Raw genomic sequence first — 16,501 nt, 5'->3', positions numbered from 1 at the left:
TAGGGTTGGCTTCCAAAAAAAGCACAAAAGCAGGTTGAATTTTTTATTACACTGTATCTATGTAATAGTGAAATGAAAAGCTACTCTAATGCATACATAAAAGAAGCTGAATTAAGAGTATTTTAATCTGAATTTGCCATCATTTTTGTGATTAAAATATTATCTAAAACATTGATGTATATTTTTTTGCATATGTTGCTCTCTGTGACACTGTGAAGAAGTCCTAGGCATCAGAATTGCTGCAATTAGAAGTGAGATACATGCTGATCTAGTTGTGAAAGTGCAAAAGCCTTTTATCTTCTTTCTGCTTACCTGAAACTGTTGTCCAGTCAGCAAATAGGTTTCTTTATAATGTGGTAGCATTTTCAAAGAAAATAAGTTGGGTATTTCCATTTGTGACTAATGAATGTAGCAACTGTTGAAAGGAGAATATATCTAGTTACTCATCTGCTCTCTTTTAAAGCCTTTTTAATTTTTTTTTTATTTTTTTTTTTTTCCTTTAAAAAAAAATTCAGGTACTGGAGGTACAGTGAAGAAATGAGATCCATGGACCCTGGTTATCCCAAACCAATCACAATTTGGAAAGGTATCCCAGAATCTCCTCAGGGAGCCTTTGTTCACAAAGAAAATGGTATGCAAACACATTCCTGTTTTAATGATTTACTAACACCCTTTATGTAAGATAAAGTAGTAGAGGAATGATTGACTATTCATGTTAAATAGCAAAATAATTCTTGTGTTATGAGCAGAGTATTTCCTGCTATAGTTCTTACTGTTGTGAAAATGACTGTTTGCACATACCATTTGACACAGTGGAAAAAATTCTTTCAAATTTAGTATCTTAAAACTTAATGTATTTTTTTTTCCTGTGTTTTAATTAACTTAATTAATTTTGTTCTCTGCTGAACTATATTTCCTCTTAAAAAAAGCTTCCTAACCACCATGTATCTCTATTTGAATTGTCAAGGTGTTGGCTGTTTAAACAGATTAAAAGATACTACTTTTATTCTGAAGAACTAGAAAATATGAGGCAAAATCTTTACCTAAGCAGAAATATCCCCAGGAAGTTATGTAAATCAAAGATGTCACAAACCCATGATGCAGAAATGTTGATCACAGGGATCTTAATACGAAGTCCTATTACCTGTATCAAGATGCATCATCACATACAGGAACCTAGAATCTCAGCTGGCCACACCTACAAATTGATGAGAGCAGAGACAATCTCTTATGAGAATTTGATGCTACCCAGTGGCTGCTGACAGGCTGCTGATAGAGCCCTCAGTTGTGCAGAATTTAGAACCCTTTGATGGTAATAAAAATATGCATTTTTCATCACTTATCATTGTTGGAGAATTGTTGTATGACGTTTATGATTTATTTATTAGTAGATTCTGAGCTTATTCTGTTTGCCTCACAGACAGCACATGTATGTATTGTCATATTGTTTTAATTTCCTTTTAGTAAGCAGATTAAAAGATTACATTCTTTCTTTGTACAAACCATTTTATTCTCCTATTTCAAACTCTAACTTAATGAAATAATTTACCTTGGATGTTTGCTGTTTGTTTTTTGTTGGTTTTTTTTAGAAATCTGTTTAATTGCTTCCTTGCTTTGTTTCTGTTTTATCCAAAAGCAGAGACCGTCTCTGGATTCTGGCCTTTTGATTAGACTGGAATTTTAAAAAATATTTTGGGGGTGTTTTTATTAGTTTTATTTTGGTTTTAACTGGAATGTAGGTCAGTCAAGATGATATTCTGCATCCATCACACTCAGTAACTAACTGTTTGCAAATAGACATATATATGGAAATGGGCACAATCACGTATGCACAGACATAATGGATATAGTATCTATTTTTTTCTCTTCATTACTTTTTCAGCACATTTTAAAATATTTACATCCAAAAGGAAATTAACATATATATGTATGTATGTGTGTATGGGTTTTTGCCTTACCTTGTTTGCATTCTCCATAAGTTTTATGTACTGAGCTCAGGCGCACGTGTCTCTCATTCCAAATGAAAACTGTAACACTCAGACCAGTGAGTTCGCAAGTACTGCAGAGGCGGAGCACTCGTTCCTAAGACAGGAAAGACTCTTTCTTGGTCTTGTCTTTTTTACCACAGTGGCTTTGCTTGTCTCTCTGACTTTAAATGAGGAGAGTGGTAAAATATGACATGAGCTTGTGGAGGAGGGGAAGGGAAAGAAGGCATTTTTCTGTTTCTCAGAAAGCCTAAAAAGGTCCCAGGACGGAAAGAGGGACTGAAAATAGCACCATAAAGTTCCCAAGAAGATGACTAAGACATTTTCCCTGAAATCAAGAAGACAGACGTCCTAAGAAACAGTTCACATCTTCACTGTTGTTTGTATGAGCACAGAATGAAAAAAAAAAGGAGGTGCAAGTAAGGAGTACCACAGCTTGGTTGGAAAGAAGTTGATTTCATCTTGGCTGTGACTGTTTTCCTTTCTCTGGACAGAAGCAGAGTTGACAAGGGAGTTTTACTATATAGCTGTGGAAGGGAACATATTAAAGCATCTCTTCCAGTTAAATAATTTCATTTTAAAGAATGCTTTTTTCTTTCCCTTGTCTTTCTATTTTGTAACCATTAAAATTAACACCTGCAATACATCTGATCATAAAGGGGTTTCCTTCACTGTCCACAAGTATTTTTTATAAACTTGCAGTAACAGGCTTGGGAAAGATGAGAATAGAACAATTTCCTACTCCAGTCAACATCCTGACTTAGTGTCCTAGAAGCTTGGTTAGGTACAGGTAGCACCTTTGAAAGTCTCTCTGCTACCGCCCATGATGTGACTTGATTCCTAATGCTGTGGAAGAAACTCTTAAGAGGACATGAATAAATTTCCTTTCTATTGCTTCGTGCAATCTGAGATCACACAAAGATGTCCAGGTTGAAGAAATCTTTCTGCCTTGAGAGCAACAGAGAAAATCTCACCTCCCAACTCGAAATTCTGCTAAAGTGAATGGTGGGGCAATTTTCAGAGAGAAGAAAGAGAAAAGGTAGTGTACATTGTTAGCCCATTGAGCTGATTTTGCCCTGTGCTTACTAGCACTACTAATCTGACTTTCTATTTGACACATTAGTGACTGCTAAACCCTTCCATGCTGTTTGGGTCAGGCATTGCGCTCACTCCTCTCAGCAACTAGCACATGGAAAATTTCAAGGAGCAGCTCCCAAAGCAGGCTCAATAAGTCAAGTAGATTAGACTAAATCACTTTCAACAGTTGTGTGAAGCAACTTGTTCTGCCATGAGAAGCAATGAAACTACTTAGTCTTTTACAGCTATGCTTCTCTGCTGGTAACTTCCATCCTTCAGCTGGTAATGTTATCCTGGTTCCTGCCTCAGCAAAATGACAGAAAACTTTAATATAGCTTAAAGGTTTTCCAGTGGAAAATACGCTCTGATTGAAAAATTTCTACTGGATCTATAGGGGTTGATCATTCCTTTACTGCTTTGATTTTAACAGTTTTAAATTTTATAATAAAAAAATGTATAATAACAATTAATAGTAATGTCAGTATTCTGACTTACATGTGACCCTGATGTATATATATATCTATTCTGTATGCATGTAAGAATACAGATTTAGAGATGTCATATCTTTATATGGTCTCTATGTATGTATTAGAATATTTATAGGGATAATATATAAAATTTCCACACTTTAATATTTATCCAGGACATGTATGTACAGTGCTTTCTTGTATACATGTTATATGAAATATAAAGGTAGGGTAACCTGTGGATCAAAATACTGAAAATACTTTGTTTTTAATTTAAACTACAGATTGCTTTAAGGAAATTTATAGATGCTAACATTTCAAAACTTCATTGTATTAAAAAAATTCCAGTCCTCTTTTTTTGTTTTATTCCAATCAGAATAAAAGGCATATTGTGAACAAGCCTCCTAACTACTGTTTTGGTATAGCTCAGTGCTTTTCTTTTTTCCTTTTAACCAGTATTATACGTTTTTATAGATATATTAACACATTCTTAGGTAATAAAAGTGCAACAAATTAAGGAAAGGAAAAGATCACCTTTAAAGCAGCTAGGAAAGCCATTAAAATTACATAAACACACAATGTAGAAGAATGTTAAAATGTTCTAAATATTCTGAAAAATAGCAATAGATTATGAAGGTTTTTTAACATAATTTGAGCTGGAAAATATTTCATACTGAAATAAAAACAACTTTGAATGAGTGATTACTAATATTATCTCCATATAGCCAGTTACCAATATTTTCAGGAAGCCTTGTTAAAATGACAAATAGTGCCCAATCAGTTTTAATATTCTTATTGGCCCTTAATACTGCAGGATATAAGCTCAGGTCTATGAATTAAAAAATCCAGCAGTTCGCATTCATTTCAGAAATAGTAGGAGGAAGTTTACTCATCCAGAAGTCTTGTTTCTTTCCAGATCAATGGCATTTTTCAACTGGGATAATAAAATTATGTAGGCTTATGGCAGGGAGTCATGTGTCTTGTTTTGTTGGGTTTTTTTTCCCATTAAGGCAAGTTTACTAATAACATGGATTACACCAGAATGATCAAATACCAACTTTTTGGAGAAAACCTCAATCTGATTACACCTGTTTTCTCTTGGCAGAGCTGCTGTTATTTCATCCAGTTTTTTTTTAATTCTGAAGTACAGCAGTAGGCTATGTGACATTAAGGAGGCTCAGTTATCCTTTCTAGCTAGCATAGCATCACAATTTTTTTCAGTGGACTTCCCATCTTGAAAATGTGATGCTTCAAAGTCCTGGCCCTGAGAACTCTATTTTTTTTTTTTTTTTTTTTTTCTGTGAATGAACAAATCAGCAGGACCCTAGTCTGTCAAAAATCATATTCTTTGGAATTCCTTTTTTTTTTTTTTTTTTTTTGTAATTAATGAAATAAAATTAAATCCCAGTTTATTCAATTAAAAAAAAATAAAATCCTGATGTTAGTTGTTCTAGAGACAGTAAAGAAATCAAATTTTTTTTGAAAGACCTATAGCTGAATTCTATTCCTTGCATATTTTTAATTTTTTATTATAAAATAATTTTATGCCAGTAGTCTTGGTCATGGTATGTTGATTACATTATTTGATTCGATATGACCATGAATAATTGCGATTTTCTTCTACAGGCTTCACATATTTCTACAAAGGAAAAGAGTACTGGAAATTCAATAATCAGATGCTCAGGGTGGAACCTGGCTATCCAAGATCCATCCTCAAGGATTTTATGGGTTGTGATGGACCAACAGATCGAGACAAAGACCGACACAGTCCTCAAGATGACGTTGACATTGTCATCAAACTGGACAACACAGCCAGCACTGTGAAAGCTATAGCCATCGTCATTCCCTGCATCCTGGCCTTGTGCCTCCTTGTGTTGGTTTACACTGTGTTCCAGTTCAAAAGGAAAGGAACACCCCGCCACATACTGTACTGCAAACGCTCTATGCAAGAGTGGGTGTGATGTAGGGTTTTGTGTTTTTTTCTTTCCCTCCCAGGAGTTTGTGGTAACTTGAGATTCAACACAAGAGCAGTTATGCAGTTTCCTAGCTAGTAGCGGGCACCTGTCAGTCTGAAACAAAGCTGATCTTTGAAACCCAAGGGGTTGCCTGTCCTGCGCTTGAGTGACGATTCACTCAGCTGGGAAGCTTCCATGATACACAGTATCTGCTGTTCCTTCAGTCCTTTGTCTTTCTTTGTCATTCGATTCTAGGCCTTTCCTCTGCATGTTCAATGCCCGATAAACTATCAGGATTAACTAATGAGGAGGAAAAAAAATATCTCCAATGTTTCTACATTTTTCCCTTAAGGCCTGTTCCCCTTTGAAATATTTTTTGCTGAAAGGAAATTTTTTTAGAAAAACACAACAACCCACAATGGAACTTTCAGGAAAGTGAGAAGACCCAAAACAGCTTTGTCTCCAAAGAGGATTGCTTTCTGTCTGCTACTGATAAAGTCCTATACTCCTGCTTCCAGTTTTGTCGGGTGGGAGACTCGGATGACACGCAGGACTTCAGACTGTTCGGACAGCCATTTTCCAACAAACAGGGGGCCAAAATATCTGCAATATAGTAACAGCCTTAATAATACATTCATTTTGTGTTTTTTACAGCTGCTCTGGGCTATGTCCTCAATGTTTTAAACTCTATATTCATTACTATATTCAAGCAGAAGCTTTTTCTTGGTTTGTTTGATTTTTGGTTGGTTTTCCTGCATAATCTTTCCCAAGCTGCACCAAGCCAGCTGCCCCAGGCCTTTCAAAGGTCTGTCAGGAGCATTCATTCCAAAGTGTGGTAAAAATCAGTGTGTCTCTGAAGTGAATTTCAATCAACTAAAGCAACAGTCATACTATAGAGGAACTCAATGCTGGTATTACATTGGTGGTATAACCCTTTGAGAACTATTGCATCCGTTTTCAGAGTCTGGTGGATGTTAATCTTGGTTGTCATTAATTATAGGATTGTGTTTGGATAATACAGGTTTTAAAAGAAAACCAGTGTTTCGAAACAGATATCCTGTGACTGCAAGTTAATGTTTTTAATTATTTGCATTATTGATAGAAAAGCATTTATAACATAAATAGAAAAGAAGATACATTTACCAGCTACTTTCTGGTTAAAGGAAGCAAACTATTTTAATAACTAATACCACTTACCAAGAATTTTTCTGAACTGGAGACAGTTTTGTAGCTTAGCCTTTTACCTTAAGCATCTTGAATTTCTCTTTTAAATTGTGTTGCATGATAATTCAATTTTCCTCTGCAGAGGTAGAGTTGCAGTTCCAAAGGAAAACTAAAACAATGACTCTGATATTGCATGAGTATCCTCCAGTGTGTTACCCCTTTGCATGTTCACCATAGTTCTCAAAGGGTTAAGGAAATATTTGCCTTTCAGCCGAACATAGTATCAGTGACAGAGCCAAGGGACCACCAAAGCATTTTGTCTTTCTGTGTAATTTGTGCTAACAGCAGTATTGTCATTTTCATGTGACCTGCAGAGCAGGTTTGTATCAATATTTTTTTCCTAGAGAAAAGTCAGCAACTGACAGACCTCTTTATTGATTTTAGGAGCTGCTTCTTGCAGTGATAGGCTTTACAGTCACTGGGCTGTGAACTTATTAAAGATGGTCAGAATGATGCACCCCAAAAGTCAGACACCTGGTTTTTTATGAAAGCCAGGATTTGAGGGGAGTAGCTTTTGCAACAATGAACAGCTTGCCTTGAACTTGATTATTGACCTGTTGACTGTCATTACCAAGTTAAACATTGTCTTCTGTGAACAGCTTCACTATCTGAGTCTACTGTCCTATGTCTTTGATCTTTGACCTTTAACTTGCAAACTGGCACAAACTGAAGGGAATGTGATGTTGCAAATGAACTAAGAAAAGTTTTGTTTCTTAAAAGGCCTGATATACATTATCCAAAAATTGATTTAAAAAGTTGAAGTGTTTTCTTAGAAAAGAACTGACATAAACTGAAATATTTATGATAGATCTGTAGAACGGTGTTTTGCTATGTATACATGCACACTCTAAAAATGAACTACAGTAGAAGTTAATTTTTATTTGACTTGAATACGATTTTCAGTATAAAATTATTTCTACAAATAGCTAGATATTAATGAAAAGGTTATAGGAAAGTATTAAAATACTTGAAATGGCCAGCATTGGCTTTTACATAAAATGGGACTTTTATACTGCATTCAAACAATTTCTTACTGGTTTCTTAATCCACATAACTGGATCATTTTTTAGAGAGTGTAGGTATATATACATATATATTACGGTTATTATTATTTTGGTAATGGATAGCTTGACTGCCTTGAATTTATATTTATATTGAGCATGAAAAATAGTATGCCTTTTTGTTCAATTACATTATTTTATATTGTTTTGAAGACTTATTTTATGAACATATGTGGCATGCTAGAAAGCATTGCAAACTTATTTCTTAGAGCATAAACAGATATACATATGTACGGTTAACAAAAATGAAAAAGATATAGTTTTTCAACAAATATGCAATGCAGATGGCATTTTGGAGAAATTTTGTAGAGGTACTGCATACTGTAGGTTAGAAGTGCACCAGTATCAGCCCATAGCATTTTTTAGCAAATCCAATTCAGTTGTTGCTGAGTATATAGATTAATTGACAGCTAAGTAACATCATATTTACTGTGCATCAGCTCATTTGGTGAATTTGGAATTCTATGCCTGTTTGTCATATATATGAAAATATGTGTGTGTGTTTGTATACTTATAAATGCACACAAACACATACATGCATATTTTAATCCATGGAGAGATTTTTATTGTCAGCGAACTACTATAATTTTTGTTCTGCTACAGACAGAACATAATGATTCATGTTGCTGTTTCAATTTTTTCTCTTGGATAGTTGGTGGAAAACACTAACAGCACTCCTTATTCTGGTTTTGGTTTTCCTTTACAGTAGGAGAACTTATTTTATATTACCTTGAAGTCAGAAGAGCATCTCACCTGTTTTTTTTTATTCACTTGAGAATTTCACTTCAATTTTGAAATATTTTTCATGGCAGCTTTAACTTTTTGTGCAACTCTTTCCCTGACAGTAATGAAGTGCTGAGCATGTTGACTGTTGTTCTTTGATTAGGTAACACAAATGTTTGTATTTGGAGAATTTAACTTTAATTATGCAGGAAGGTAAGTGTGATAAGTCTAGTGCTTGGTATATGGTACATCATAGATACATGAATACATGGTAAGTTAAGCGGTCTATTTTCTTTTACATAAAAGTGCATATATATATTATATACAGAGAGAGGGATAAAAAATATTATATTGGCATGTTTATGTCATGCAGAGCAAGATTGTGTCAGAATTTCTATTATGTACTCCTATTTTCAGTATAACACAGTCATAAAGGTTTGCTTTAAGAAAAAGATGTAGGAGCAGTTGTGTCCACTGTAATTCCCAAATACATACTGGCTATTTTCAAATTATAGAAGCTCCGAGTAAACTAGTAATGTTGCCTAATTTCATTTTGAACTCAAATGAGTAAAAGTTCTAAGACAATGTTATTTTTTTTTAACAGTTGTTTTTATACCAGGGCCTGTAATTCTGACATTTAAGAAAACACAAATTGCAAATATTTTCAGTTCTGCAATCTGGGTTCCTGCTCATGTGCCATAACTTTTTCATAAAATTTGTGATAAACATTTCCATATTGCTATTGTCATGATCTGTACTGTGGAAGAATGCAAAACTGAATATGCATTGTGTTAATCAGTTACAGTCTATCAAATTGACTATACAGGGTTGTGTACGTTCAGAGTACTATGGTCTGTATGATTCAGGAGGCCAGAGTAGGTGATGGCAGTGTTTACTCTGGCCTTTAAATGTATAAGTCTATAAAAAGGTTGTAGACTGTAGACACAAACTAATTTTTATCAAAAAAAAAACATTTTAAAAACTATGTAACTGTATATTTACTGGTTAGGCTGGGATAGAGAGACTCAAATGGCTCCAAAGGAGCCCTTTCAAGTCTCTTGAATAAATATAATACATATTTTATATCTTCTTATGAACTTTTGTTCTTTTTCTTCTTTCAAAGTGGGGCAAAGGGAGGGGATAATTAAAAAATGGGGTTTTTAAGGCTAATTTTGTGAATGAAACTAACAGAAGCTTATAGATTCAAATCTATGGGGCAGACTTACACTTTTTCTTAGAAGTGTATTTCACCTCTTCAGTTGTTTGGCCAAGACTCCTGTGCTGTGAGCACTGTGGGTTAAGAACAGAGTGTAAGGCTTAATTTTTGAATTTTTAATGTTTCTGGGGGTCTTACTTCATAATCTTAATGTCAGTTAAATGTAGCTTTTGGTACCAAGTTATACAGAATAAAATTCTAGCTTGTTGGTTAGAAAAAAGTGTGTAGAATAGAATGTAGGTCTGCCTATAACCAATGGAAACATTACATTCCTATTCTTCTAGGGTGTTTGGTTTTTTTTTGCATTTGAACCATCCCTAGGGCAAGCATTAAAAAAGACACATAGCAAACTGAACAGTGAATATTCCAGGCACTTCATTTTTAAGAAAGTAGAAATGCAAGCTACCACACCATTAGCAGCCTAAATTGGAGATAGCAGAAGATGACTGAGCTGAGGTGTGAGAATATGACTGCAGGGGCTTGCTCTCTCCTGGCTCCCATATCTTCTCAGAACATGGCTTAAGTTTCATCACCAATTGCAGAGGTGGAGGAAGCCATGCACTGTGACAGCAGGAGATGTGAAACAGCCATTACAGAACAGTAGCTCCCTCTCGCCTTCTTTTGTTGTCAAGACTGTCTTTGGACTGCTCTATTTCCAGAAGTGTAAACAGATGACTATAGCCCTATGAGCTATAAGGAAAATTGTTATTATCATGGAGGGAACAAATGTCACCGGCCACTTATGTGTTCAGCTATGCTGGAAATCAAATAATACTGTGTAGGAGCTGAGGAAGAGATAACCTATTATTGAATACAATGGTATAGATGTGACTGATACACCAGCACTGTCATGTTAGGCATTCTCCCTTAGTTTGTGGTACACAGACTGCAGACAAACATTTAAACATATGTCAGTTACAAAATCAGGTGTAAACAAACCATATACTCATAAAATTAATTTCTGATTTATGCATGTAAATCAATGAATTGTCTGCCACTGGTCTCATGAAAAAATGTTATGTGTGACTCCAATCTGTCGAACCCATTCTTGTGACTTGCCATCTGAGATGACAATCTGATAGAGAAAGATGTTGTCATCAGTGCCATCAATATTGAAAATGTCCAGTAAGCATCAAAAGCATATCATCACTGGTTGCAGACTGGCTCCATTGATGTTTGATCTAAGGTATCCTCTAATGTTAGGCAGCATAGGTTCTGTATGTTGTGACATTATTTGAGGTATGTATTTAACTAGGAAAGCCTGGGGGTAATCAGGAGATCACATTTTGAACAATGATCAGTATGTGACCTCAGCAAGCGTCTATTTCTAAGATCAAATTGTATTTCAAAGAAGTATGTAAACACCATTACATACAAACATCATAAACAGGTCTTGTTTCCCAGTATACATAAGCTTTAGCAATCTACAAATTATAGTCAGTTTATTAACATTAGCAGTTGCAGCTGCCCACTGTATCTTTGAAATATGACATTCTGTGAGAAGTGTACATAAAGTATGTTTACACTGTGGAGATAGCCTTAAGTACTGCTCAAGTCTGCCAACAATATAGATGAAATAAATTTTAGAGGCAGAGAAGACATAAATGAAGAAATGTTGAACTAGCATGCTGAAAATAATTTCCTACACTTGGATATGCATGGAGCATAGTGCTACTTGCTGTCACAATAAAACTACATAAACAATAATCATTAGACATGCCAGCCTTTTATGATGGCACAAAGCTTTCCAGTGACACAACTTAGTTTTTTCTGCTTCTGTGGAATGACATTGTCCACAGATGGTAATTGTAATAGGCACCACATAAACTGAGCTTTCTAATTTTGTAATTTCTACCCTATGAAATTGTATCACATCCTTTTTATAACTACAACCTTAATCTCCTTGGCAAGGTATCAGCATATCTTAATTCATAGTCCACCATGCCCTTTTTTTTTTTTTTTCTTTTTTTTTCTGTTGCAGTAAAATATATTCTGGGCATTCTCTCCATCTTGCCATCTGGCACTAACTTATGGAATAATCACTTTCATTCTGTGCCATGCATATGTCCTGGATCATCCATTTGTCCATCCATCATTCTGGCTTTCTGGAAAGTGGGATTAGCAACAGAACTAGGATAAAATAAATTCCTAAACTACCTGGTTACCCCTTAACAATATGACAAAGGAGTCTGAAGAGTTTTTAGTCAAGTACTATATTACAACTGGCACCCGAACAGTGTAGCTCTGACAATCCGTGCATGCCCAGATGGGTTCACCACTTGCAAGGAGTTGTGTGTTAAGTCAGAAAACAATTTTTTTAATATATATTTTCATCCTGATGTGTTGGCATATTTTGATATCCAGTCTAAACACATATTCATAACTTACATGGCTGTACACAAAATAATCTACCTTGTGGAAGCTGAGAATGCTTTATAAGGTGTGAAGACATTTTTGTTCCCTTGCTATCGTTGTCCAACCACAAAGAAAAGAAAGCAGGTTTTTCCATAATGTAAAATTATTGTTTATAATACTCTTTATTAGTGTTCACAATTACATGATATTACATATATCTCAAAAAGTAATAATGCACAAGAACCATGTTGAAACCAACTCTAAGCAGTTTATCTGCTTGGATAAAAATAGAGTTTTGTAAGTTACTAGTGGACATATGATGACATTTATTCAGAAGACATAATCATACAGCACTCTTAAGTTATCATGACAACCAAAAATAATGCATGCAAGGTGTAGCTGTGGTTTGTATTTACTGTTTGTGTTTTACCCCATATGATAAAACACTATGAACTCTGGCCATGCATCACAAAGTAGATGGAAACTATTAAAACATCTTTCAGGATGTTTTAATGGTCGTTGTCATTTGGGCGCCATTGTCAATACTCACACAGCTCACAGAAATACTTGAGATTTTTATAGCCAAGAAAATTTTAGTCTTGAATAGGAATAGAGAAATAGAGGATAAGTGATGAAGCAAATAATCTATTACCAGCTCTTTCTCTATGTAACGCATTTGGTAAAACATTCTCACCTAAGTATATGCTTATCTCCCATTTTTACTGTGTTTCCAAAACCATGTAGGCATCTCTTGTCAATTCATGCACAGTTCTGTCCTACTGTGCCTGACTGAAAATCGTTTTAGAGGACAGACCAAGGATTATGAAGCTCACTCTTCATCATCCAAAATACACAGGTCATCATCTGCTGCCAATATGCATTCCTTTAAAGATGGTAGTCCTTGGATCAGAGTAATGGCAAATAGAAATTAATAACAAAACAAAACACCCTATTTAAATCTTTTTCAGAGGAAACATGAACTTATTTAACAACTTCTAGTATCTCCAGGAAAGCCAGCTCTTTTGGTCAAAGACTGCAGACACACAGAAAAAGCAGCATGAGCATATTTCCATTTTTCAATTCCAGAAGAATATAAGAAAAGGAATGAGAACATTTTGGATTGTAATTGCAAGTACAAAACCAGTTTTTCAGAAAGTGAAAGAGCCACTAAAATTACATGTAACTGCAAAGTAATCAACAATAAAAGAGAATCGTAGCATTGTAGAATGGTTAGGGTTGAAAGGGAGCTTCAAAAATATCTAGTTCCAAACCCTCCAACCCTGGGCATGGACATCTTCCACTAGACAAGGTTGCTCAAAATCCTATCCAGCCAGGCTTTGAATATTTTCAGGGATGGGGCACCCACAGCTCCTCTGGGCAACTTGTTCCAGTGTCTCACTCACAGTAAATAATTTCTTCCTAATATCTAATCTAAATCCTTCTGTTTGATACTGTTCCCTCTCCACCTATCACTGCATGCCCTTTTAAAAAGTCCATCTTTCCTTTAGGCCCCCTTCAGCTACTGGAAGGCTGCTATAAAGCTTTCCCTTCTCTGGGAAGTATTTTCAGGAAATTGGTGAAACCTTTGAAAGTATTATTGATCTCCAATAACAAGGATACCTATTAGGATCTAAAAAGTCCACTGAATTCTATGTTTTGTGTCATAACCCACCAGAGAGTAATCAATTATAAGTCTCCTCAGGATAATTATTCTAAACCTTACTACAAATATATGGAGAGAGCACATTACTTATGTACTGCAAAAAAAATCTTTTGACAGAGATTTAGTTAAATTACCATCAGCCTGAATCTGTGTGCAAAAACTTGTCACAGTTAAATGTTCTTACATATGTTTTCAGAATTTAGAAACAAAAGAAGTCCACTGGATGACATATTGAAGGACAGATAAGCCTTTACAGTCTACATTACAGCTGTGTATCTTTGTCTCCTTATCTGAATCCTGAAGTGTTTGAGATAATAGAAATACTTTTATGTTGCTGTTTCTTTACATAAATTGATAAATGGTCAAACTTCTGATTCCACTCCAAACACTTTTTTTTTCACTGTGCCTTGACATTTTGCCTGACTAATTAAGGCAATATTTGATGTTATATGCTCTTGGAAGACAAGAGAAAAATGATCTGTTCAGTATACAGAGAAAAGAAGAAAATACAATTTTGTTATCCATCTCATTTAATCGCACGCAAATTTTTACTGTAACAAGGAAAGGCAGATTTTTGTATCTATGGTGAAAGAGGTAGTAACATTTGAGGACCTTGATGTATATCTTTCACTAAATCTTGTTCATTGTCCAGTCCCCCAACACTGAACTCCAACTTAACTTCAATTATTAAGCCTCTGACATCCATTGACACTGTCATCCTTTAAGTCTTTTATGAAAATGATGTGATAAGCCTGTACTGACCATCATTAACTCCTTATTAGCATCTTGTGGCTAATCGCCTGTTCATGTGTACAATGGTGTAACAGCAGAGACCTATCATTCTTGATGCCAGCCATTGCATACCATTTCCATGCATGGTTTATGCCATTTGTGAGAGGTAAGCAGTCCAGAAAGCTGCATTTCAAAAATGTTTGTTATTTCCAGTGGTCCCAATTCTCATCTGTAGCATGTTCTCTTCCTCTTTTGCATTCTGATGCCTGTAATCTGTGTCATGGATTTTCAGACAGTAATTATACAGCTGGAATCCTTCCTCTACCACAAATCAGTCCATACAAATACATCAACTACCATTAAATTATTGCAGTAGCATAACACATTAGCACTGTTGCATGGCAGAATACTTTGCTATTATACAATGATTTCTGACTGATCCTAAATTTTAGGCATCATGAATAGTATATTTATGAAAAGCTCTCTCTGACATCTGCTACTGTAGTCTGGGAATCAGATTTGTTCCATAGTTCAGTCACAGCTTGAAGAAAAAGATGCAGGTATTTGATTTCTGCAAGTTTATTCTATGTGGTAAATATTCCTATATGATCAGAAGCTGTTTAAGGGAGGTGACGGCTGTTCCTTACCAGTCCTGCAGTTAGTATTGTTAGCAGTTTAAGCATCTCCAGCTGCTTTTGCCACTGTGTGGTCTTTCAGAGTTTGATATGGATACATACAAGAAGGGTACGTTGTTTTCCATGCTTCATACATGTTCTTGTTTCTCTTACTTTCTGAATAACATGCACCTTGCTTTCTTTCAAGTGCATATATATATATGGTCTCTCCTGTATCTCCCAGAAGCTGAATTTTTCTTTAGTTCTGCACATAGAGTATGACTTGTAATTTTAGTAGCTGATTCGATTTTCCATCTTGTTGCAATTCCTTCCTCCTTGTAATTCCCTGTAATTCCAGCAGAAATGACTGTGGTTCCAATATGTTAGCTTGAAGCTACTATAGTTGCAATGCTTCCCATACTGTGATTTTCATGTTTATCCTCCACCTCTGAGAAGGAGGAAATCAACCTTTTGTGCAGGGACAAAGATTTTGGTGCAGTTGTTAGGATACCTCTGAAAGTGGTTTTATGTGTAACATGACCATAAAATTCACACATTGTTAAACAACAACCCTTTTCAAGCTCCACTTCTTGAACCATCGAACAGTTGTTCATTTAATTTAAAGAGAATGATGAGTAAGTCAGAATTTGGATGTGGAGATTTCTCTGTGATACAAACTTCTCATTTTTCTTCAGTTTTGTCTGCATAGCCCCATATGCATTTCATGCCCATGTTTGACTCATCAGAATGTGTGTTAGTAACAAAATAACTGGAGCATTTATTTGCTTTCTGCAACTCGGTTTCATTTTACTATTATTATTTTATTTTATTTTATTTTAATTTAGTTGCTCCCACAGCATTCTATACAGTAACCTTTTTATAACTGACATATGTTATTCCTTCAGGTAGCTTCTACTGACAAACACAAAGCTTGTTTGTGTGCAAATGCAAGGCTGACTAAATGGTGCTAAAGTGTATTATGACTGTCAGATATAATCAGGCAAAATTTTGTGGTGCTTAGACTGATTTTTCATTGATTTTACTGATCAATGCATTGAACAGTGTTTTATTATACACAAGTTGTCTTTTATTAGTAAATCAAGACCTCATAGTGCATTGTTAAACAAAATGGGTTAATTAATCTATGTTACAGCTCACCAAGCTATTATCTCTTTAACTCCTTATAATGTGTCATTAAAGGTCAAGGGGTCACAATAATAATCTCATTGCTGTAGACCATTAACATGACTGAACATTTTCAACAAAGTACTTATGTTTACAATGCTATAACCCTTTGACTGCTGCGGCAACCTTTAACCACAGAAAGTCACATGCTAGGATCATCATTATGGTTCTTGCCATGGCAATCAAAGAGTTAAGGGCTGTGCAGTGATTTGTTTTATATTTATTAATTTATATTTATTTTTTG

General features: G+C 35.1%; 1 protein-coding gene across 1 annotated transcript in view; it reads left to right on the top strand.

Moving 5' to 3' along the window:
- The window catches only part of MMP16 (matrix metallopeptidase 16), a 182,367-nt gene extending 173,133 nt beyond the window's left edge, over positions 1-9,234 (top strand). Inside the window, exons 9-10 of the mRNA XM_051612188.1 lie at positions 516-631; positions 5,156-9,234. Coding sequence (XP_051468148.1) covers positions 516-631; positions 5,156-5,490 — 451 coding nt within the window. The 3' untranslated portion in view covers positions 5,491-9,234. The remainder of the gene's footprint in view (positions 1-515; positions 632-5,155) is intronic.
- Positions 9,235-16,501: the final 7,267 nt, after the last annotated feature.

The sequence above is a fragment of the Apus apus genome, chromosome 2 (assembly GCF_020740795.1).
Source record: "Apus apus isolate bApuApu2 chromosome 2, bApuApu2.pri.cur, whole genome shotgun sequence".
NCBI classification, from domain to species: domain Eukaryota; kingdom Metazoa; phylum Chordata; class Aves; order Apodiformes; family Apodidae; genus Apus; species Apus apus.
Note: the sequence above shows the minus strand (reverse complement) of the source record. Positions and strands in the feature narration are given on the sequence as shown.